At 45.5% G+C, this 20,179-nt stretch overlaps 1 protein-coding gene across 7 annotated transcripts in view; it reads left to right on the plus strand.

Moving 5' to 3' along the window:
- Window positions 1-215: 215 nt before the first annotated feature.
- SEC24B (SEC24 homolog B, COPII coat complex component) overlaps window positions 216-20,179 on the plus strand; it is a 97,172-nt gene continuing 77,208 nt past the window's right edge. For 3 of the 7 annotated variants that reach the window (XR_011378310.1, XM_051820097.2, XM_051820098.2), the window contains exon 1: window positions 246-630. Coding sequence is in view for 6 of the 7 variants with exons in the window: in XM_051820097.2 (XP_051676057.2) it covers window positions 504-630 (127 nt within the window). In the remaining variant the exon portion in view is untranslated. Of the gene's footprint in view, window positions 631-701; window positions 1,064-20,179 lie in introns of those variants that run through there. The other 4 variants (XM_051820101.2, XM_051820099.2, XM_070047763.1 and 1 more) reach the window with 4 other exon arrangements.

Consider the following 20,179-nt stretch of genomic DNA (forward strand, 5'->3'; position numbering starts at 1 on the left):
GCCGGCATCCCATACGGGCGCCAGTTCAAGTTCCAGCTGCTCTACTTCCCGCACTGGTAGGCCCAGGCCTTGCCTGTCATAACGAAGGCAGCCTTGCCTGCACCGGGGAACTGGCGGGGAGGGGACGGGGCGGGCCGCTGGACGCGGTTCTGTGGATCCGCCTCCGGCCTGGGCTCGCCCGGCACCCGCCTGCAGGGGGCGCTGCGGCGGCGCGAGGCCAGTGCGTGCCGCGAGCGACCTTAGGTGGAGTCCGCGTGGAGGGGCACGGGGCGCTGGACGCAGGGCGAGAGGCGGCGCGGGACTGTTCTGGGTCCCCGTAGCGCGGGGGCGGAGCAGCGGTGCCGAGCTCCGCGCTGGATCGTGGGCACTCCCGCCGCCGTCCCGGGTGACTCCCTCGGTGACGCTGAGCGCGTTCCTTCCTCTTCCTCTCATCTCTGCGGCCCCGCCTTCCCTTCCCTCCGCCCATCTCCCTGAGCGGAGCCGCCGCCGCCAGCAGCGCCGTCATGTCGGCCCCCGCCGGGTCCCCTCACCCGGTTGCCAGCGCCCGGATCCCGCCCATGTTCGGCGGAGCTGCCACCTCAGGAGCCGTGGCGCCCACGGACCCGAGCCTGGCGCCGCACCAGCAAAACGGTGAGGCGGGCGAAGCGCGGGGCCTAGTGCCTGCCGGGCGGCCTGCGCGTCCGCGCCGGGGCGGGGCGGTCCGGGAGAGGCGTCGGTGTCCCGGAGGCCGCGGGGCGGAGGCCGCGGGGTCCGGGTTGGCCGGGGGTGGGGGCAGGGAATGCGTGATGGGTGGCGCAGGGGCAGAGGCGCCCCGGCTTGGGGCGGCCTGGGAAAGCCTGGGCCAGGGCTGTTTGTGTAAGACGACCCCAGGCCCGAAAGCGCTGGGGGCAACTGGGGGCCTTAGGGAAAGCGGGAGCCCCCGCTCCTGGGGTGTCCTCTCGGGGTGTCCAGACTAGGGGTGGCGAGTTGCCCTGAGCGAGCCACCCTTTCGCTGAGGTAGCGGCGAGGAGCCGAGGCCGCGCAGAGCACGGTGTGGAGAAGGCTGGTGCAGCCATGGAACGAGGTGGGTTGTGTCCTTGCTGTCGCGGGAATGTGGCTCTGAGATCCGAGGCCCTGCGAGCTCGCGGCCTTGAAGGGAAGTTCTGTTTGCGTTCAAGTTTGTAGACAAAAGGGGGTGAGCACGCTCCCTAAGTGTAACTGTAACCCTGACCCAGTTCCTCCTCCTGGTCTGCGCTTGCTGCTGCGCCTGCTGCTCAGAGGTTTTCGAGTTTGCTTGTAGTGTTGGAAAGGGAGCAGATGTCAAAGGGATTTCAACGAATACCTTTAGATCTGGCTGTTTTTCTCAACTCTGCTTTCAAAAAATAGGAGGATGTGCGGAGATTGGCCTTGCGTTAAGGCGAGGCCTCCTACCGGCAGTAGCTTTGAAAGCTGCTTACACACTAAGGTCGTGGGCCCTCGGTATATGCAGAGTTTCAGCTGGAAATGACCTCTAGGAAATCCGTTCCCTCATGTTGGGATTCCGAATATGCCCAGACGGGTCGGGGGAGGGGGCCTGTCTGTGTAGACGACGATGTCACAGGAGAACATTGGAGAGTTCTTGTCTGAATTAGAGAAGTAGTCTATTCTGCATTGGTAAGAGAAACTAGTTCTTTAAGTGGTTGGTTTATGTTATCTGATTTGCTGATGACTATTTTACAGTTGATGCTTTTCAGGCATGAAGTTTGTTGTTTATTCTGCGAATCAGAAGCTGAATTTTTCATAATCAGAAGTGACAGTTTAGCCTTAATGCTCTTTGGTCAGCCATGCTTGTCAGTATCATATGCTTTATATTCTAGTGTTGTTCACTCTGACATGTTTTGAAAGAACAGTGTTGGTGTTATACATCTATCCTGAACATTTGTACAAATATCTGTGAGCCGTTTTTGTTCTTGTAACCTTAATATAATGGCTTATGTTTTGTTTTTAAAACAGCTTTGTGTGTAATGGAACTTAGATAATTTAGGAATGGGCCACAAGTCTCTCAGACTGTCGTAAAACAACATTTTTCAGTGATTCAAGATTGTCTTTCCTTGATTTTCTGAGTATGCTTTATCATCTTAGTGAACATTTTTTAAAGTGGCAAACACTTATCTTAGCCTTACAAATTTCATTGACACTCAATGCTGGATATTATTCAATCAAATGTAGTCAGGATGTAAAGAACAAATCAATGCTTTGATGGTAAACATAGATGAACGCTTGTCTTCTGTGTATAATCATTACTTTCCTTTAGTGTTGCAATAACCATTTCAACATTTCTGTGTGATTCCCAGTTGGGCACTCAAGGTTGGGGTAGCAGGTAAGACAAACTCCCCCTGCATCTGTCCTTACCTGACCTGTATTTGTTGATATTCAAATCGTTTCTTTCTGGCCTTGAGGTAAGGGTGGGAGGGAGGTCCTGTCTCTGGGCAGAGGTTAAGGCATGAACAGCAGAGTGTGGAAGTGTGAAAGTGGAGAAATGTTAGAAATTGAAAGCTCTCCAGAGGAGTAAAGGATGCTGGGTTGGGGGGAAGCCAAGGTGTTGAAGCTGAAAGAATAGTTACCAGTGGCCAGGCTGCACAGAGGCCTTTACATGTCATGCTGTGGAATTTGGAATAAAGAGCTGGGGTCAGGGGGTTCTGTTCTGTTTCTGTGGAAAGGATTAGTATAAGTAGAGAAAACAGATCAAATCTGCTTTTATTTTGTTAATCTTAGGCAAAAAATCCATTATAGATAAAGATTAAGCATTCATTTGGATTTTGATTTTTTTTTAAGATTTATTTATTTATTTGAAAGGCAGAGTTACAGAGAGGCAGAGGCAGAGAGAGGGAGAGAAAAGAGGTCTTCCATTTGCTGGTTCACTCCCCAAATGGCCACAACAGCAGGACCTGTGCCAACCCGAAGCCAGGAGCCGCTTCTGGGTCTCCCACGGGGGTGCAGGGGCTACGTACTTGTTCCATCTTCTACTGCTTTCCTAGGCCATAGCAGAGAGCTGGATCAGAAGTGGAGCAGATGGGACTCCAACCAGAATCCATATGGGATGCTGGCACCACAGGCGGTGTCCTTACCCGCTAAGCCACAGCTTTGGCCTCAATTTATTCTTTTTTTTTTTTTTTTTAATTTATTTGAAAGTCAGAGTTACACAGAGAAGGAGAGGCACAGAGAGAGAGAGAGGTTTTACATCCGCTGGTTCACTCCCCAGTTGGCCACAATGGCTGGAGCCATTGCTTTCCCAGGCCATACCAGAGAGCTGGATCGGAAGTGCAGCAGCCGGGACTCGAACCGATGCCCATATGGGATGCAGGCTCTGCAGGCGGCAGCTTGACCCGCTATGCCACAGTACTGGCCCCCCGATTTATTCTTTAACTCTACATAAACTAGTTTGTGTTTTAGTATGTTTCTGTGGAATACCAGACATGTTGAAAAAGAAGTAAGTCAAAAGTATGCAAATAAAACATCACAGGAGACAGAATGAGATGATTAACCTCAATGGAGTGGTTAGATATGAAGTACATTGGGTCTTCATTTCCAGTCCCTGTCACAGAGCTCCTAAAACCCAGGGAGTTTCCCAGTGATAGGAATGTCTTTTCTTATTCATAATAAGCACCTTGGTCACTCCTGAGTTTAAGTTAATAAGATACTTAGAGTGGCACCTCAGATAGCCTCAGGATAAGGTTGTTCACAAGAAAAGAGTTGATTAGAGCTTTGGAACTCTTTTTTTTTTTTTTTTTTTTTTTTTTTTTACTTTTCTTTCTTCCTTCTTTCCTTCCTTCCTTTTTTTTTTTTTTTTTTTTTTAAGGTTTATTTACTTATTTGAAAGGCAGAGCTATAGAGAGAGAAGAGACAGAGAACTTACATCCATCGGTTCACTCTCCAAATGGCCACAGTGACCAAGGCTTAACCTGGCTGAAGCCAGGAGTTTCTTCTGTGTCTCTCACGTGTGTGCAGGGGCCCAAAGACTTGGGCTATCTTCCACTGCTTTCCTAGGCGCATTAATAGGGAGCTGGATAGGAAATGGAACAGCCAGGACTCAAACCTGGGGCTTGAAGGCTGTGGCTTAACCTTCTATGCCACAGCGTTAGTCTGAGGGTTGGAACTTAAGAGTGTTCATCTGCTGACCTCCAGGAAGGGTAGAGGACTAGAGACTGAGCTCTATAAGAACTTTCTCTCTCTCTCTGTCTCTTTGTCTCTCTTTAAAGATTTGTTTGTTTGAAAGGCAGAGTTGATCTTCCACTCAGTGGTTCACTCCACAAATAGCTGGAATGGCCAGAACTGAGCCAGCCTGAAGCCAGGAGCCTGGAACTCCGTTGGGGTCTCCCATGTAGGTGGCAGGGGCCCAAACATTTGGGCCATTTCACAGTGCTTTCTCAGGTACATCAGCAGGGAGCTAGATCGGGAATGGAACAGCTTAGATATGAGATGCAGGCCCCTGTAAGAATTCTTTAAACAATAAGATTTTTTTTTTTTTTTTGACAGGCAGAGTGGACAGTGAGAGAGAGAGACAGAGAGAGAGGTCTTCCTTTTCTGTTGGTTCACTCCCCAATGGCTGCTGCGGCCAGTGCGCTGCAGCTGGCGCACTGTGCTGATCCGAAGCCAGGAGCCAGGTGCTTCTCTTGGTCTCCCATGTGGGTGCAGGGCCCAAGCACTTGGGCCATCCTCCACTGCCCTCCCGGGCCACAGCAGAGAGCTGGACTGGAAGAGGAGCAACCGGGACAGAATCCGGCGCCCGGACTGGGACTAGAACTCAGGGTGCCGGCGCCGCAGGCGGAGGATTAGCCTATTGAGCTGCAGGGCCGGCCTAAACAATAAGATTTGATGAGTGTCTGGGTTGCTGACCAGGTGGACCTGCTGAGAAGGGGGCTGGTGTCCCCCACCCATACCTTGCTCTGTGCACCTTTCATAAGGCTGCTTCTCCTTAGCTTTTGTAATATCTTAGCAAAGTAGTAAAATTCAAGGAGGGGTGGAAGGAACCCCAGGTTGTAGCCAACTGGTTAGAAGTAGGGATGACAGCCTACTGTTTGTGATTGGCAGCTGCCGTAGGAGGCAGTCTTGGGGGAGGAACCTTTACCCGTTAGGCCCTGACTTCAGGCCCTGTCAGGGTTGAATCTGAGGACTGGTGTCCACTGCTGCACTGCTTGATGTGGAGCCTTCCTCTTAACCGCCTCTCCTGATCACAGAGTGCTGTGCAGAGTGAAAGAAAAGTTTTTTCCTTTGGAAATGGTTAACACATATTTTAAAGTAGATTTGTTTTTCCAAAGGAAATTGTGATAGAGAAATCAGAAACAAACAAAAAAACTGGTTGTGGTTATACATAGTGAAATAAATACATATATACATATATACATTTCACTATACATAGTGAAATAAACCAGTCCCCAAAAGACAGATAACCATATGTTTTCCCTGATCCAAGGTAACTAATAGAGTATCTAAAATGTAATATATTTTGAGATTCAGTGATTGTTTACAGCCCTTGTCTCTTTTGTTGAGGAACAGTGTTTTATTGTTGCTGCTTTTGTTTGTTTTTTAAAGATTTATTTATTTATTTGAAAGGCAGAGTTACAGAGAGGCAGAGGCAGAGAGAGAGAGAGGTCTTCCACCTGATGGTTCAGTCCCCAGATCGCCGCAACGGCTGGAGCTATGCAGATCCGAAGCCAGGAGCCAGGATCTTCTTCCCGGTCTCCCAAACGGGTGCAGGGGCCCAAGGACTTTAGCTGTCTTCTGCTGCTTTCCCAGGCCATAGCAGAGAGCTGGATCTGAAGTGGGGCAGCCAGGACTTGAACCAGCGCCCTTATGGGATGCCAGCACTGCAGGCGGTGATTTTAACTGCTACACCACAGTGCTGGCCCCCGTTTTTTTTTCTCTTCATACTGTTTGTTGAAGTCTTTTCCTTAGTGTAGGGTTAACTTTACGATGATTAAGTAAACTGAAAGTAGATCTTCGTAAAAATTAAGAGTGGGAATGGGAGAGGGAAGAGGAAGAATGGTTGGAGTATGGGTAGGAGGGAGGGTAGGGTGGGAAGTATCACTGTGTTCCTTAATCTGTATATATGAAATACATGAAACTTGTATAAGTTAAATAAAATAAATAATAAAAGTACCTGGTCCTAGTAGGTGCTTAGCAGTGAGACTTCTCTTTATTTCATTTCCTTCAGGAGAATGGCAGAGACCATGTCAATTTTCTTGACCTTGTTCCCAGTAACAGCATGCAAGAGGCACTCAGTTGATTAAGTGAACTTGGCTTCATAGTTAGTATTGCTTTTTGAAACTGGTCACTGACAGAATCTGTGGCCAGCTTCCTCCTACCCCTTCTTGTATTTAAGATCCAATTAGTATTTTAGTCTTTTCTATTTTTCCCCCACTTTCCAGCATCGCTCCCTCCTACCCCCCAGCACTCACACAACAAATCCACTCTTGGATGGTTTCTGCTAATAGACTGTCTACCTTGGCTAGCTGCCTTTTGAGTAGGTGGGTTTCATTGGTTTCAAAATTTCTGAAGTTGTAGGCTGAAAGCCACCTGTCATAGGAGCTGTGAAAAAGTGGGATGGAGTAGTAAAATAATGCCTTGCTTATTAGCTAGTGGTCAGGTTCTAAGTTGTAATAGGGAAAACTTATGGGATGAGGCCAGGAGGAAGTTTAGTTGTATCTAAAGTGATGGGCAGACTTTGTATGGTCAGAAAAGAATGTATGACTCAAAGGCAAGGAATTTAAGAAATGTACTTTCAAGGGTACATGAGAGACAGTAATGAAAGCATAGTTATTAGAGGTAATTGCAGTTGTTGAAAGAGATTCTTAAACATTATCCTAAGAAGTTTGGATTTCATTTGAACCAAAGAAAAACCACTGAAGGTTGTGTGGAATGGAGTATTTAAAAACTACTTTGCCTGCACATATCATGAATTAGAGGGATATAAACATGGAATAAAGAAGTCAGAAGGTTTTGAAAATTTTTGAAGTGAATTTTCATGTACCCTAAAGAAACTGATTTATGTTAAAGAGATCCTATAATTTTCTTTTTGTACAGTGACTAAATGTTCCATGAAATACTTATTTTGTAAATTTTCATTTTCATGTCAGGTTTGCTTAAAGTAGGGAGAGAATCAGTTTTCCTTTGGTTAGAAGCTAGTCTTTAAAAAGAGATTATGTCACTGAGGTGGGTATACTCTTGGGATAGATCTTGTGATTATTTGGTCTTGGGTGAAGAGAGCATAGATACTTATAGAAAATCAGAGGCTGACCAGCTAAGCAGTTCTACTAAAAGGCATATAAACTATTTGTTGAAATATCTTGTTTATTTCTGTTTAGATTGGTACCAACAAGTAGGTAATGTGTTAGAACAATCCTTTTCCTTTTATTTTTTAAAGATTCATTTTATTTTTCTGAAGGACAGTGTTACAAACTTGGTAAAAATATAAAAATTCTTTCAGGCTGGCTCTGTGGCTCACTCCCATGCAAGTGCAGAGGCCCAAGGACTTGGGCCATCTTCCACTGCTTTCCCAGGCCATAGCAGAGAGCTGGATCGGAAGTGGAACAGCTGGGACTTGAACAGGCGCCCATATGGGATGCTGGCGCTTCAGGCCAAGGTGTTAACTCACTGTGCCACAGTGCAGGCACTTGATTGATTCTTTTGTAAGGTACTTTGTAAGACTATTTGAGTATAATAACTATTTCATTGATTCTAAGATACCTTTTCCCACATTTTTTACCTCTGAAATAGAGGTGCACCTTAGAGTAGTGGAAATTTTAAATTGCTTTTTGTGAAGCAGGAATCTTGATATAGTAGTATGAAAATTTGCCCTTTTTACACCTGATATGATAGACTGAGTGTGGGGCCACCGACATAGGTCCGTGTTCTGATCCCTGAAAACCTTTGCAGTTTTGATTAGGGGTCTTGGGATAGGGAGATTGTCCTGGATCTGGGTGTCCTACTAAGTAATATAGTTGTTCTTAGTACAGATAGAGAAGAGGAGTCAGAGCCAGCAAAGAAGGTAATGTGATGACAGAGCAAGGTTGGAGTGCTATGTTTTAAAGGTAGATGAAGGGGCTGGCGCCGCGACTCACTTGACTAATCCTCCGCCTGCGGTGCCGGCACCCCGGGTTCTGGTCCCAGTACCCTGGGTTCTGGTCCCGGTCGGGGTGCCGGATTCTGTCCCGGTTGCTCCTCGCTCCTCTTCCAGTCCAGCTCTCTGCTCTGGCCCGGGAAGGCAGTGGAGGATGGCCCAGGTGCCTGGGCCCTGCACCCGCATGGGAGACCGGGAGGAAGCACCTGGCTCCTGGCTTTGGATAGGCGCAGCGCCCGTGGCGGTCATTTGAGGGGTAAACCAATGGAAGGAAGACCTTTCTCTCTCTCTCTCTCTCTCTCTCTCTCTTACTGTCTAACTCTGCCTGTCCAAAAAAAAAAAAAAAAAAAAAGGGTAGATGAAGGGACCACTAGCCAAGGAATGCAGGCGGCCCCTAGAAAAATGAAAAACCAAAACAGGATTCTTTTCTCAGTGTCTCCAAACAACGATCCTTGTCCCGTGACACCTCAACTTTAGCCCAGTGAAGCTGATTTTGGACTTTTGGCATCCAGAATTATAAAAGAATGCATTTTGTTGTATTAAGCCAGTTTGTTTATTATAATTTATTACAGTAGCGGTAGGAGACTAATACACTTGGTAAGATTAACAAAAAAAGCAGCAGTATCAGAATAACTTAAAATGAAATGCTGTAGATTTTGAATTACGTTTTGCTGTGGATGCAGTTCTTATATTGGAATTATTACCGAGTAAAAAGTATAAAATGCCAAAGTGAAAAAAAATCAAGTGAGCAGGGAGGAGGGAATTTTGGAAAGTTCCAGGTAGAGGGAAGAGCCTATTTGAAGATTCAGAGGTGAAAAACAAGGTAGAAAAAATGTAGTGTGGTAAGGGTATATGTAGACAGTGATGTAACCTTTTTATAGTGATGGCTACTTAAAAAAAAATTTTTTTTTTTTAATTTAAAAAGTGGAGTTTGGGAGAGATAGAGATCTGCCATCTGCTGGTTTACTTCCCAGATGGCTGCAAAGGCTAGGATCCCAGAACCTGGTAAAATGAATGTTTGTGTACCCTCAGAATTCTTATAATGAAGCTTTCACACCTAACTTGATGGCATTCACAGGTGGAGTGACTGGGAGGCAGTTAGGCTTCCATTATGTCTTGGAGTGTGGGAGAACTATCATGATGGAATTAGTGGCCTTCCAACCTTCACAATGGTGTGAAAATAATTATTTGTTATTTACTCCCCCAAGGTATAGTATTTTGTCATAACAGCCAGAGCTGATTGAGAGAATCCCTTAACCAAATGCCCAAGGTTAACACATCCAAGAATTTAAAATGTCAGTATTATGTAATCCCTGATATGTTGCAGTAAGTACCTGAATGGGGCTGGCATAGTTGGTAAGGCCACCTCCCTGTGACAGTGGTGTCCCATATGGATGCTGGTTCTTCTAGCTGCTCTGCTTCCAATCCAGCTCCCTGCTAATGGTCTGGGAAAAGCAGTAGAATATAGCACAAGGGTTTGGGCCCCTGTACACATGTGGGAGACCCAGATGAAGCTCCTGGTTTAGGATTGGCCCAGCTCTGGCCATTGTGGCCCTCTGGGGAGTGAATCAGTGGATGGAAGATCTATCTCTTTGTCTCTCACTTTCTCTCTGTAACTCTAGCTTTCAAAATAAATATCTGTTTTTTTTTTTTTTTTAAAGAAAGAATGCATCTGACCGTTATGGTATTCTTCCTAAAAATTCCTGTTCAAGTATTTTTTTTTAAAGATTTATTTATTTATTTGAAAGCCAGAGTTACACAGAGAGAGGAGAGGCAGAGAGAGAGAGAGGTCTGGGGAGGATGGTTCACTCCCCAGATGGCTGCAATGGCTGGAGCTGCGCTGACCCAAGGGCTTGGGTCATCCTCTACTGCTATCCCAGGCCATAGCAGAGAGCTGGATTGGAAGAGGAGCAGCTGGGATTGGAACCGGCATCCATATGGGATGCCAGCGCTTCAGGTGAGGGCGTTAACCCGCTGCACCACAGCGCCAGCCCCTACCTACTCAAGTCTTAATTATGAGAATGCAAAGCAAAGCCAAAGTGAGGGACTGTCTAAAGTACATATCAAATTGTCAAGATCATTAAAAAACAAATCCAGGAATTATCATTTGATACAGCAATTAAGGTATTACTTAGGATAGGGGCCGGCGCTGTGGCATTGCGGGTAAAGCTGCTGCCTGCAGTGCCGGCATCCCAGTGGGCGCTGGTTCAAGTCCCGGCTGCTCCACTTCTGATCCAACTGTCTGCTATGGCCTGAGAAAGCAGTAAAGGATGGCCCAAGTCCTTGGGCCCCTGCACCTGCTCCTGGCTCCTGGCTTTGGATTGTCATAGCTCTTGCCTTTGTGGCCAACTGGGAAGTGAACCAACGGATGTAAGACTCTCTCTCTGCCTCTCCTTCTCTCTCTGCGTAACTCTGACTTTCAAATAAATAAATAAATCTTAAAAAAAAAAAAAAAAAAAAAAGATGTTACTTAGGATATCCACATCCAGTGTCAGAAGGCCTGGATTTGAGTCCCACCTCCACTCCCAGTTCCAGCTTTCTGCTAATGGAGTCCTTGGAAGGAGATATGACAGCTAAATGCACCATGATGTCATGAATTTGGTTCTGGAACAGAAAAAAGACATCATTGGAAAATTGATGAATAAACTGTGTAGTTTAGCAAGCTGTATTTCATCAGTATTACTTTTTTTATTTTGATAAATATACCTTGCATTTGTAAGTTGTTAACATGAGAGGAAGCTGAGTTTAGGGTGTTGCCCTTTCTGTGTTAGTTTTGTAACATGTTCATAAATCTGAAATTATTGCAAAACAGCTTGTAAAGCATCAGTAGAAAAATTGTGGGAAATGACTTACTGAATTGTTGGGATGACATAATTTTTTAGACAAATGACTACACCAAACATATCCAGAGTGCTTTCCCTAAAAGGTAAATGTGATAATGTTACTTCCTTGTTTAAAAGCCTTCTAACAGTTTTCTTGCCATCAGGAAAAACTCAGAATATATTTTTTAAAGATTTATTTGTTTATCTGAAAGGCAGAGATAGAGAGGAGAGCGAGATGGGCGGGGTGGGGGGAGCGTAAATCTTCCATCCGCTGACCTTCTGCTTCACTCCCCAAATGGCCACAATGGCAAGGGCTGGACCAGGCTGAAGCCAGGAACTAAGGGGCTCCTCCAAGTCTCCCACATGGATGCAGGAACCCAAGCTCTTGGGCTATCCTCCACTGCTTTCCCAGGCGCATTACCAGGGAGCTAGATCGGAAGTGGAGTAGCTGGGACTCACCCCTTCGTCACCCACATGGGATGCCAGTGATACAGGTGGCTGCTTAACTTGCTACGCCATGACTCTGGCCCCCAAAACTCAAATTCTTTAACAGGGCTTTTAAAATACAGGTCCACGTTCTAATCTCAGGATCCTATGAATAGGTTAGGCTACATGGCAAAAGAGAATTAAAGTTGTAAATGGTTAATTGGAGGACTTGAAAACTGGCAGTGTGTCCTTGCTTATCCAGTAAAGCTCAGTGTGATCACAAAGTCCTTAAAAGTACAAGGGACCTAGTGGACCCTGGTGGGGGTGGAAAGTACAAGGGACCTCAAAAAATTAGTGGAAAAATGGAATTAAAAGATTACTTTGCTGCAAAAAGTGTGGATTTCATCTCCCATTTTATTTTTAAAAACATTTTATTTATTTGAAAGACAAAGTTACAGAGAGAAAGAAATCTTCCATCCACTGGTTTACTCCTGAAAAGGCCACAAGAGCTGTGGCTGGGGCTGTTGCTTGGCATAGTGGGTTAACGCCCTGGCCTGAAGTGCCAGCATTCCACATGCGCGCCAGTTCGAGGCCCGGCTGCTCCACTTCTGATCCAGCTCTCTGCTATGGCCTGGGAAAGCAGTGGAAGATGGCCCAAGTCCTTGGGCCCCTGCACCCGTGTGGGAGACCTGGAGGAAGCCTCTGGCTCCTGGCTTCGGATCAGCCCAGTTCCGGCCATTGCAACCAACTGGGGAGTAAACCATCGGATGGAAGACCTCTCTCTCTCTCTCTCTCTCTCTCTCTCTCTCTCTCTCTCTGCCTCTCCTCTCTCTGTGTAACTCTGACTTTCAAATAAATAAATAAATTAAAAAAAAAAAAAAAAAAGAGCTGTGGCTGGGCCATGCTGAAGCCAGAAGCCTGAAACTTCCTCTGGGTCTCATGCAGATGCAGGGGCTGAAAGACGTGGACCATGCTCCACTGCTTTCCTGAGCACATTAGCAGGAAGCTGGGTCAGAAGTGGTGTGGCTAGGATAGGAACTGATGGCATATGGTATGCCTAACATTGCAAGTGGCAGCTTAACCCATTGTGCTACAGTGCGGGCCCCGCTCCCATTTTATTTTGAGATTTATTTATTTATTTATTTTTGCAAGACAGAACATCAAAGAGAGAGGGAGAGACACAGAAAGAGCCATCTTCCATCTATGGGTTCACTTCTGAAATGGCCACAATAGCTAGGCTTGGGTCAGGCCAAAGCAGGAGCCAGGCATTCCATCCTTCTTTCCTACATGGATGACAGGGACCCAAGTACTTGGGCCATCTGACTTGCCTTCCCAGTGCCCGTTAGTAAGAAGCTGTATTGGAAGCCCAGCAACTGGGACTATGAATCTACACCCTAACAGGCAGATGCTGGTGTCACAAATAGCAGCTTAACCTGCTGTATCACAGTGCTGGCCTCTGTTAATCCTGTTTTAAACTTTTATCATTTTCTTATATTATGAACTCACAGCAAATTTTTATCTTATTCTTTGGGTTATACTCCAATACTATTGTTACTTATTTTTGTTCCCTATATTATTTCAACTTTGCCATTGGGCATTTTCATATTGGCTGCTGTGTCCCTTCATCCTCATCCTTTTTTTTTTTTTAAATTGGGTCCCCACTCCCCCTTTTTTTTAAAGATTTATTTATTTATTTGAAAGGCATAGTTCCAGAGAGGCAGAGGCAGAGAGAGATCTGAGAGATACATCTGCTGGTTCACTCCCCAGATGGCTGCAATGGCTGGAGCTGTGCCATCTGAAGCCAGGAGCCAGGAACTTCTTCCAGGTCTCCCACATGGGTGCAGGGGCCCAAGGACTTCAGCCATCTTCCACTGTTTTCCCAGGCCATAGCAGAGAGCTGGCTCGGAAGTGGAGCAGCCGGGACTTGATCCAGTGTCCATATGGGATGCCAGCACTGCAGGCAGAAGCTTTACCTGCTACACCATAGCGCTGGCCCCACCCCTTACTTTCTGATGTGGCAGAGTCCTCAGTCTTTTAATTAAACGTGTTTCTAACTGATGTGATTAAAGTTGTTGTAGAGGCCTTCCTAAGGTTAGAAGAAGAAAAAGGGAGGCAGCTGTCCTGGGAATGAAATGTGGTTGTTATCTGCTTGTCTAGGAGTGCTTCAGCTGTAGTCCTTATCAGCTTATGTGTAACCATTTTAGGGTCTGCTTGTTAGTACAGAACATTGATTCACAGTTGTGCCTTATTGTATCAATCCTGTGGCTTCCATGTAACATTAGAATATCCAATCAAATGTATGCAGGTGACCATATAAGGGAGACAAGCAAGCTAAAATCATAAGGGAAAACCGTTCTTTGGGGCTCAGGATTTTGGATAAGAAATTCTACCTGGACCTTATGCCAGCATAATAAAAGATTGCTTCCTGTTAAGAGGCCTTGGTGTCTTGTCTCAGTACAGGAATCCTGCTACAGTTAGATTACAGAGTACTTTGTCTTTTTTTTTTTTTTTTTTTTGCCAGGCAGAGTGGACAGTGAGAGAGAGAGAGAGAGACAGGGAGAAAGGTCTTCCTTTTTTCCATTTGTTCACCCCACAATGGCCACTGCGGCCGGCGCACCGCGCTGATCCGAAGCCAGGAGCCAGGTGCTTCTCCTGGTCTCCCATGCGGGTGCAGGGCCCAAGGACTTGGGCCATCCTCCACTGCCTTCCCGGGCCACAGCAGAGATCTGGGCTGGAAGAGGAGCAACCGGGACAGGACCGGAGCCCCAACCGGGACTAGAACCTGGGGTGCCAGTGCCACAGGTGGAGGATTAGCCTATTGAGCTGTGGCACCGGCTGAGGTACTTTGTCTTATACTTGTCCTATTCCAGCATTCGAATTGACCCTTTGTCACCAATCCCAGATTCCTTTGGATTGGGCATGGTATTCAGGAATTAAGAACTGAGCACTACAATGATCATTGCCACTGATGCGTCACTGCCTCTAGGCTCTTGTGGCCAGAGCCAGGAAGTACTCGTAGGTCTAACCCATGTAGATAAACTTACCTGTAATTGTTCATGTGTTTTTCCATTTGCATTTGTATCCTTCTGTTAGGTTATCTTATATTTGTGAACTAGGCTGAGTTGTCTGTCTGTGTTCCATTCTGGGTTTTCTCAACATCTTGTTTTTAGGAAAATTTGCAGTCATTTTCTATAGACTACAGCTCTATAGGTTTCCCAAATGCATGTGACCATACATCCACCACCACAATATTAGATCCAATTCCATTATCATATAAAGTGTCTTGTGGTCCTCTTATAGTTGGTGCCTCTCCTCTTCACCAGCCCTTGGCAACCATTGTTCTGTTTAATATCTGTGATAATCAGAATGTCATATAAATGGAGCTATACAATATGTAGCATTTGAATGTTGCTTCTTTCGGTTGGCTATCTTCATCCATGCATCAGTAGTAGTTTCTTCATTTTTACTGCTCAGTAGTGTTCTAAGCATGTAGCAGGATTGTTGGGCCATTCCTCTGTTGTCAGACATCTTGGTGGTTATGAACAAAGTTGCCATAAACATTGATGAACCAATTTTTGTATGGTTTTCAGCTCAGATAAACACCTAAGAGTGAGAATGTTGGGTCACATGATAAATGTATACTTCATTTTATAAGATTGCCAACCAGGTTTATAAGGTAGCTTTTCTATTTGCATTTCTTCGCCAATAAATGAGAGTTCCTGTTGTACCATGTTTGCCATCATTTGATATTTTCATATGTTTTGTTGTCGTACTCATTCTAAGAGACAAATAGAGACACCTCATTGTGATTTTAATTAGCATTTCTCTAATAGCTAATGATGGGCAACTTTGCTCTTTCCAGCCATTCATATATTTTTAGTGATTATCCTTTTAGATATTTCATCCATTTTTAGTTGCATTGTCTCTTTTCTGATTGTTGGATTTTAGGAGTTTTTTCTATATTGTGAACTCAAGTCCTTTGTAGGATATATGATTTGCAAACAATTGTTCTTGACTGTTTTTTGTATTTTTTAAAAAGATTTATTTCTTATTTATTTGAAAGGCAGAGCTGGAGAGAGAGAGAGAGAGAGAGGGAGAGAGAGAGAGAGAATCTTCCATTGCTGTTGGTTGTCTCCCTAAAGGGCTGCAACAGCCGGAGCTGGGCCAGGCCGAAGCCAGGAGCCTGGAGCTTCTTCTGGGTCTCCTACTTGGATGCAGGAGCCCAAACACTTGAGCCATGCTCCACTGCTTTCCGGGTCACATTACAAGGCAGCTGGATTGGAAGTGGAGCAGCTAAGTCTCAAACTGGCACCCATATGGGATTCCAGCATTGGAGGCAGCATCTTAGCCCTGCTATGCCACAAAGCTGGCCTCTGTCCTGGAAGTTTTATAATTTTACATTTAGACCTGTCACTTATTCTGACTTCATTTTTGTCTGAGATAGTTACTGTGGTTCCTTTTCTTTCTCTCTCTGATTTTGAGTGGGAGTGGAGCAGCATATAACTAACCAGTCAGCACCATTTGTTGAAAAGATTTACCTTCCCTCAGTTGTATTACCTTGGCACCTTTGTCAAAAAATTGTTTTCTTGGGGCCAGTGCTGTGGTGTGGTGGGTTAAAGCCCTGGCCTGCAACAATGGCATCCCATGGGGGCGCCGGTTCGAGTCCCAGCTGCTCCATTTCCCGATCCAGCCCTCAGCTAATGTGCCTAGGAAAGCAGCAGATGGCGGCCCAAGTCCTTGGGCCCCTGTGTCCATATGGGAGACCCTGAAGAACCTCCTGGCTTCTAGCTTCAGATTGGTCCAGTTTTGGCCATTGCGGCCATTTGGGGGAGTGAACCAGCAGATGGAAGACCTCTCTCTTTCTGTCTCTACCTCTCTCTGTAACTCTTTCAAATTAATAAAATACATCTTAAGAAGAATTGTTTTACCATATTTTTGATGGCCTTTTACGTTCTCTTATGTGTCTGTCCTTTCACTAGTACCACATTTCCTGGTTATTGTAACATATAAAGGAAGTTTCAAATTGGGTAAAATTAGTTTTCTCTTTAACTTGTTCTTTTTCAGTTTTTTAAAATGTCTTTTAAAAATATTTATTTATTTAAAAGGTATAGAGGCAGACACAGAGAAAATATGCTACTATTCACTAGTTCACTTTTTCTAAATTTATCCAATGGCTGGAACCGTAATGAACCAAAGCTGGGAGCTAGGAACTTAATCCAGGTGTCCTACATGGGTAACAGGGATCCAACTACTTGGGTTTGTGGTTGTTGTTGTTTTAAGTATTTCTTATATTTTCATAGAAATTTAGTTTTTTAAAATTTATTTTCGGGATCAGCACTGTGGGGTAGCAGGTAAGGGCGTGCCGCCTTCAGTGGCAGGGTTCCATGTGGGCGCTAGTTTGAGTCCTGGCTGCTCCACTTCCGATCTGCTTTCAAATAAGTAAATCTTTAAAAAAAATTATTTTCATTTTATTTGAAGGGGGGTGGTAGAGAGAGCTACAGAGAGACAAAGAGAGCTCTTTCATCCCCTGGATCACTCCCCAAATGCCCACAACTGCTGGGGTTGGCTCACCCTGAAGCCAGGGAGCTTGGAACAGATTCCTGATCTCCCATGTGATAGGTACCCAAGTACTTGAGCTATCACTTGCTGCCTCCCAGAGTCTGCATTAGCAGAAAGGCAGGTTGAAATGGTGGAGCTGGTACACAAACCTAGGCGCTTTAAAATGGGATCCAGATGTTCCAAGTGACGTCTTAACTACTGTGCCAAATATCCACCCCTTCATAGAAATTTTAGAATCAGATGGCTGATATTTACAACAAACCTGCTGATATTTTTATTGTGATTGCATTGAATCTAAAGACCAAATTTGAAATAATTTAAAGTATTTCTTTTTTTTGTACTGTTATAAATAGTCTTTTTTTTTTTTTTTTGACAGGCAGAGTTAGACAGTGAGAGAGAGAGAGAGAAAGGTCTTCCTTTTTGTTGTTGGTTCACCCTCCAATGGCCGCCGCGGCCAGTGCACCGCACTGATCCGATGGCAGGAGCCAGGTGCTTCTCCTGGTCTCCCATGGGATGCAGGGCCCAAGTACTTGGGCCATCCTCCACTGCACTCCCGGGCCACAGCAGAGAGCTGGCCTGGAAGAGGGGCAACCGGGACAGAATCCGGCGCCCCGACCGGGACTAGAACCCGGTGTGCCGGCGCCGCAGGTGGAGGATTAGCCTAGTGAGCCGCGGCGCCGGCCCATAAATAGTCTAATTTTAAAAAATGTTTTAAAAATATCCTAGTTGTTCATTACTGGTCTTTAGAAATGCAGTTAACTCTTCTGTGTTGATCTTATGTGTTTGATCTTGACAAACTCACCAATTAGTTCCAGGCATTTCTTGAACATGGGTTGCGATTTTCTACATACACAGACATGTCATTCTGCAAATAAAGACAGTTTTATTTCTTCCTTTCTAATCTGTATGCTATTTATTTCTTTTTCTTGGCTCATTGATGTAGTACGTGCTGTGTATTGTTGAATAGAAGTGGTGAAAGAGAACATGTTTCTTAATCTTGGAGAGAAACAACCTGTCTCTTAACATTAAGCATGATATTTCCTGCACGTTTGTAGTAGACATTCCCTATTAGATTAGGATTTCCTTCTATTCCAAGTTAATTGGGAAGCTTTTTTTTTTTTTATCATGACTGAATGTTTTATCTGATGTGTTTTTTATATCATTGATGTATCATCTTAAAACTGTTAGTTTGGTGAGTTACATTAAATGTATTTCACATGTTGCAACCTGCTTGATTCCTGGGATGAACTCCATTTGGTCATTATCTGGTGTGTGTGTGTGTGTGTGTGTGTGCACGTTTTGTGTACTTATTTGAAAGGCAGAGTTACAGAGAGATAGAGGCAGAGAGAGAGAGAGAGAGAGAGAGAGAGGTCTTCTATTTGCTGGTTCACTCCCCAGATGGGCACAACTGCCAAAGCTGCGCCAGTCTGAAGCCAGGAGCCTGGAGCTTCTTCCAGGTCTCCCACATGACTGCAGGGCCCAAGGACTTGGGCCATCTTCTGCTGCTTTCCCAGGCCATAGCAGAGAGCTGGATTGGAAGTGGAGCAGCCAGGACTCAAACTGGCACCCATATTGGATGCTGGCACTGCAGGCATTGGCTTTACCTCCTACACCACAGCCCCAGCCCCTGTATATTTTAATAAACTGCTTTATTCTTTTGCTGATATTTTTGTTCATGAAAAAGCTAAGTTAAACAAGTACTCTTCCTCATGATTATTACCCTCACACTTCAGGATACAAAGTGCTTTATTTTTATTCCCATTTTTTCTTTTTAAGATTTTATTTATTTATTTGACAGAGTTACAGATATAAGAGAGAGACAGAGAGACAGAGAGAAAGGTCTTCCTTCTGTTGGTTCACTCCCCAGATGGCCACAACGGCCGGAGCTGCTGCACCGAACCGAAGCCAGGAGACAGGTGCTTCTTCCTGGTCTCCCATGTGCGTGCAGGGGCCCAGGCACTTGGGCCATCTTCTGCTATCCCAGGCCACAGCAGAGAGCTGGACTGGAAGAGGAGCAACCAGAACTAGAACCAGCACCCACATGGGATGCCAGCACTGCAGGCAGAGGATTAACCTAGTGTGCCACGGTGCTGGCCCCTTATTCCCATTTTCATCACAGAATTTTAAAAATAAATTCCTGGGGCCAGATCTGTGATGTAGTGGGTGCCACTTCGAGTCCTGGCAGCTCCACTTCTGATCCAGCTCTCTGCTATGGCATGGGAAAGCAGTACTAGATGGCCTGAATCCTTGGGCCTCTGCACCCATATGGGAAGACCTGGAGGAAGCTCCTGGCTCCTCCCTGCTTCAGATGGGCGCAGCTCTGGCTGTTGTGGCCAACTGGGGAGTGAACCAGTGGATGGAAGACTTCTCTACCTCTCTATGCCTCTCCTCCCTCTGTGTAACTCTGACTTTCAAATAAATAAATCTTAAAAAAAAAATTCCACAGTTTAAATTTACTAAAACAAATAAATTTATCAATTTATTTGCTTCAGAGACATGGAGAACTCAGAAGTCTCTTCTGGTGGTTCGCTACCTAAAAGCCCACAACATGGGGGTCAATAACTCAGTACAGGTTCCCCATGTGGGTGACAGTAACCACTGCTGTTCCCCCCAGAGTCTACCCTAGCAGAAACCAGAGCTGAGAGATGAACCCAGGTACCCTGATGTGGGGTATGAACATCTCAGCCAGTGGGCCAGTTACCTCCCTCATTGGTATTACTTAGAACATTCTTAAATGAAATTTGCTTTTTTCCTGTGAGTGCATTGTAGTGAAGAGTGTAGTAATTACTAAGATGTTTTTATGCCACTGCTTTAGTTTGTGCCACAGGGCCAGCATTTTACCCATGATTGCTGTTGTGCTATTAGTGCAAGCATCAGCATAGCAAAGAAGGCAAATACAATCTGAGTGCTGTGATTACAGCAGTTTTTACTGGGGGCCTGCGCTGTGGCTCACTTGGTTAATCCTCTGCCTGCAGCTCCGGCTCCCATGTGAGCACGGGTTCTAGTTCTGGTTGCTCCTCTTCCAGTCCAGCTCTCTGCTGTGGCCCGGGAGGGCAGTGGAGGATGGCCCAAGTGCTTGGGCGCCTGCACCCACGTGGATGACCAGGAGGAAGCACCTGGTTCCTGGCTTCAGATCAGCGCAGTGCCTGTCATAGCAGCCATTTTGGGGGTGAACCAGCAGAACGAAGACTTTTCTCTCTGTCTCTCTCTCTCATTATCTTGACTCTGCCTGTCGAATACAAACAATAATAAAATAATATAAAATAAAATAAAATAAAATAGTTTTTACTAATGG

The sequence above is a fragment of the Oryctolagus cuniculus genome, chromosome 8 (genome assembly GCF_964237555.1).
Source record: "Oryctolagus cuniculus chromosome 8, mOryCun1.1, whole genome shotgun sequence".
NCBI lineage: Eukaryota > Metazoa > Chordata > Mammalia > Lagomorpha > Leporidae > Oryctolagus > Oryctolagus cuniculus.